The 4,170-nt window shown below is 62.2% G+C and overlaps 1 protein-coding gene across 1 annotated transcript; it reads right to left on the bottom strand.

The window, feature by feature from the left end:
- Window positions 1–14: 14 nt before the first annotated feature.
- Window positions 15–823, bottom strand: TRAVEDRAFT_53020 (uncharacterized protein; the record flags this gene model as incomplete). The annotated part of the gene is made up of 2 exons (XM_008045980.1): window positions 15–645; window positions 703–823. Coding segments are annotated over 2 exons (752 nt in total), but the record flags the coding sequence as incomplete, so codon positions are not given.
- Between the last annotated feature and the right edge of the window lie 3,347 nt (window positions 824–4,170).

Below are 4,170 nucleotides of genomic sequence, written 5' to 3' on the forward strand. Positions count from 1 at the left end.
ACGATAGCTCGAACTGAGTGATCCGCTCGCCTAGCGGAAACTCGTCCACCCGCTGCCGCTTCGCCGCCTGCTCGCCGCTCCTGCTGGTGCCCGCCCCGTCCGACCCTGGCAGCACGTATGGCAAGCTCCTGATCCCGCGCTTCGGCCGCCTCTTCCGCACCCTGGGGTCGTTGTCCGATGCCCGCCGCCGCCGCCCCCCAGTGTCCCGCCGCTGGCTCCGCGGGACCTCCGTGATCGTCGCAGAAGGACGGCCAACAAACTGCATGTTCTGTGGGTGGTACCCGTCGCTCAGAGCGTCGGCAGCTCTACGGGCAGCTCTACGGGCCGCGTCGTCTGCAGCCTTCGCCTCCAGTGCCGGGAGGAAGTGCGGAGTGGGATGGACGCTCTCGGGATCGCGAGCAGCGTTGACGCGGTCCTCGTGCGACGCGGGCTCGAAGCGCAACCTGTCGGGGTCTCCGGCAGGCAGGTTCCACAGGCGGTGAAGCTCAGCCAGCGGTGCCGAGCCGCCGTCGATGTTGCTGACGTCCGTGAACGGTATGTTCTGTGGCCACCCAGCGATCTTGATGCCGCACTTGTTGACGATATCGGATGCATAGGACCGCGGCGCATACCGCATGCGCTTCTGCCGGCCGTTGGATGCGCTGCCTGGACGACGAGGTGAGTATAGTGGCCCCGGTTCCAACGGTAGATGGCGGTACTCACATACGCCGCCGTTAAAATAGCCTCGCAAGTCGTCCTCGAGACATTCGCGCGTCCACCTCGAGCCACCTCCGTGCATCCGTGGCAGAGTGTAGAAGATGATGAAGTTCGGCATCGAGGACATGTTGCGGCGAAGGTGAGTGCAGGGGGAGGTGGGCGAAGAGGGAGATGCTGACCCGAGCCGTGCAGAATAAATACAAGCATGCGGCAGGGACAAGTTGGCGACCAGTAAGTATCCTAGCGCCAGCGTAGATCCAGGCTCGAATTGACTCGGACGCTTCGCAGGTCGCGTGCGCGCACATCGACGCGAGCTGCACGCCCGCCTCACGGCGCGTCGGGATCATCCGCATTCGTGCTCACCCGTGAGTAGTCCCGACCGTACCGCCGTGTCGCGGGACGACGCTGACGCCCATTTGGCCCCCTAGTGTTTCGGACGGAGGCGTCGCATACGCACGGCCGCCGCGCGCGCACCCTCGGATACCCATCCGATCGGTGGGTGCCCGCTCGCCCGCATCTCGCCGCTATGGGGCCGCTATTTCGCGAAAATACGAAAATACGACATTCCGCGCGCAGAACGGGTGGTGCGACTCCGTGCGTGCGACGGCGGCATCGTTCCAACACTCTGCGCCGGCCCTGCGATTGTGGAGGGCAGCGGACGAGGTTTATTTTTCGGTCCTGAGACGGTCGAGATCGACCCGGCGTCGAAAGACGAAAAATGAAAGTTGTCGAATCGGCCCGCAAATGACAGGGCTGGTGGGAAAGGTTACTGAGCGCTCGGCGTCGCAAGGACGCGTGCTACGGAGGCGAACTGATCGGGGTATGTCCAATTTTCTGGCTTTGCCCCCGAAAACTCGTCGAAAGTGACCTGGATTCCGTTCCCAGGCGGCGCTGTGGGTGCAGAGCTCGCGCTGCGCCCTCCTGCATACGTCTACGCAGCCGTTTGAGCGCGTCGCGCAATTGCTGAGAATGGGGAAGGCTGGCGGCGGGTACTCGCATGCGGTGCATTGTGCCGGACTCGGCCATCTCGCCGCCATACGGCGAAACCTCAAACTCGTAGAAATCGCGCGCAAACGCAAGGGCGCGTGCGAACCGTTCAGGAGCACCCGCCGTCCGAATTCCACGCTCTGCGGCGGCGAACTGACCGAGGTACGCGCGATTCTCTCGCGCCCGTCCTCGAACTCGCCCGAAATTGACCCAAAATCGGCCCGCAGGTGGTGCTGTGTGCGCGGAACGGGTGCTGTGCGCCCGTGCTTGCGACGGCGCCGTCGTCCGCGCACGCTCCGCCGTCTCTGGGGCCGCTGGGGACGACGGACGAGGAGTTCCGTCTTGGGCTCGAGGCCGGCCCGCTGCGAGATGGCGAAATGCGAAAGTCGTCGAACACACCCGCGAACGCAGGGGCTGGTGCGCAATGCTCTGGGGAGCACGCCGTTCGAAGGACGCGTCCTGCGGAGGCGGAATGCGGGAGGTACGCGCGATTCGCTGGGCGCGCCCTCGAAATCGGTCGAAAGTGACATTTTTCGTTTTCTTCGCAGATCGCGTCGAGACGCGCAGAGCGTGCGCGGCCGTGCTCGCGGACGTCCGGTGGCCCATTTCGGAGGGCGCACGGGACGTTCGCGGCGGCACACCGACGGATCTCCGTGTGAGCGGGTACGGGTCATCCCGTCCTGCCTGCCCCCTGGCCCCCGATCCACTCGACATCGACAATGTACACTACGAAACGACACAGACAGTGTGCACGAGCTAGGACGACCAGCTTTCCACCCGCGTCCACGCACGTACAGGTGTTCGCGGTGTACCGAGTGCGGATGCGTTCACGCGCGTGGTTGTCTCGCACACGCACCGCGGCCATCATGTGGACGCTCTGGAATGCCCCACAGACTCGACTCGACCGCCAAGAGCTGCGCACTCGCCGTCGTAAATGTCGGTTACATCATGAGTGCGCCGCGTCGCAGAGACCTAGGCGGCGCGGAAATTGGCGCGAGCTTGGAAGATCCGGCGCGCACGGTGCCCGGACAGCCCCGATCACTCGTAAGTGCGACACGAACACGTGTGCATTTCTGAATATCCCCCAACGAGAACTCCTGTGAGGTTGGTGTATTTGCTGGGATGGCGCACGCACAGCGGCAGTGCTTTGCAGTGTTGCCATGTGAGCTGAAATTCATGGCATCTGCATGGTACATCCTGAAATAGACACCCCAGTCCGCTTGAAATGTTCCTGTGTGCGTGCTCGAGTTGGAAGCGAGGGCTCTGGGTCCGGGCTAATAATGTCTTGGAAGCCCTCGCTTGCAGGGGGAACTTAGGTAAAACATGATTGCATCCATGTATAGCTCACAGTGCACCCGCCCGTCCGCATCACAATGATTTGCACAAGTAGATCGCCACACCGGGGTTTGATATCTCCTGGCGGAGCTCATTCACACAAGCTCAGGCGCGGGGCACATACATGTGTACGCAGACTTGCAGAGCAAGCATGTCTTCAAATTGACGTGCCCATGGCCGCCTCATTCACATGCAAGTGGCAATACATAATTTACATGAAATGGGCGCTGGCTGGCCGCAGAGGCGGGTAGCACAGGGCGGGAAGGCAGCTGCTAGCGATGTGAATGGAGACGGGCAGATCGTGGGATGCTAGAGCTCAATCTGTAGATGTCATACTGCCGATACTCGCGAGATGTTCGAGCAACTGGAAGCACCAGCCGAGGTCGGAGTCGGCCCGGGGACGCAATCAAGGAACCGCAGAGCCAATATACACAACGGCAATCGGTAGGCAAAGGCGCAGGTGTCGTGTAAAGAGACTCTGCAAGGACGGCGCAGGGATGCACAGCAGCCGGTCAACATCATTGACATCCCGTGAATTGTACCACACATACTGGATACTGTCCCTTCTTGCAGAGACGGGCGAGGAGCAACCCCGCCGTGTGCAAGCAGCACCGAGTGCATGGCACTGCACGCTGGTCAGTCTGTGGAATCGTCGCCGTTGGACATACCTGCTTCTGGGTGCCTTTGATTGAGTTCAATTACCATTCGTACGCGAGGAAGCGCACCGCATCTTCCCCGCACGCGACGTCGTAGTAGCCCCACATCAACGCCGCCGTTATCCACGCACGGCTCATTCCGACGTGTTTATGATCGTGCTCGTCAGCGAATACGAATCGGCCGCACACGGCGAGGTAATTTCGGACTTACGAGATAGAGGCACTGCGCAGGAGCCGCCCTCGCCGTGTGTCTATGTCCTTGCCTATGCCGGCTGCATCTCCAGGGCACGCAGCCGACATCCGCGGTGTCCGGGAGGGCGCAATGCCCGAATTTGCGCTCTTCCGTGATCGAGTGCCGGGGGTGACCTGGAAGGCGGTGGCGCGTACTCGAGGCGACGCCGCAACGGCGGGAGTTGATGTATGTGAAAGTGGTGCCACCGCCGTATCCGCCCGTACGTGCGCACACTCGGGGTCGGCCTACATCGTCGTGCCGCAG

This window comes from Trametes versicolor (genome assembly GCF_000271585.1).
Source record: "Trametes versicolor FP-101664 SS1 unplaced genomic scaffold TRAVEscaffold_13, whole genome shotgun sequence".
Taxonomy (NCBI): Eukaryota; Fungi; Basidiomycota; class Agaricomycetes; order Polyporales; family Polyporaceae; genus Trametes; species Trametes versicolor.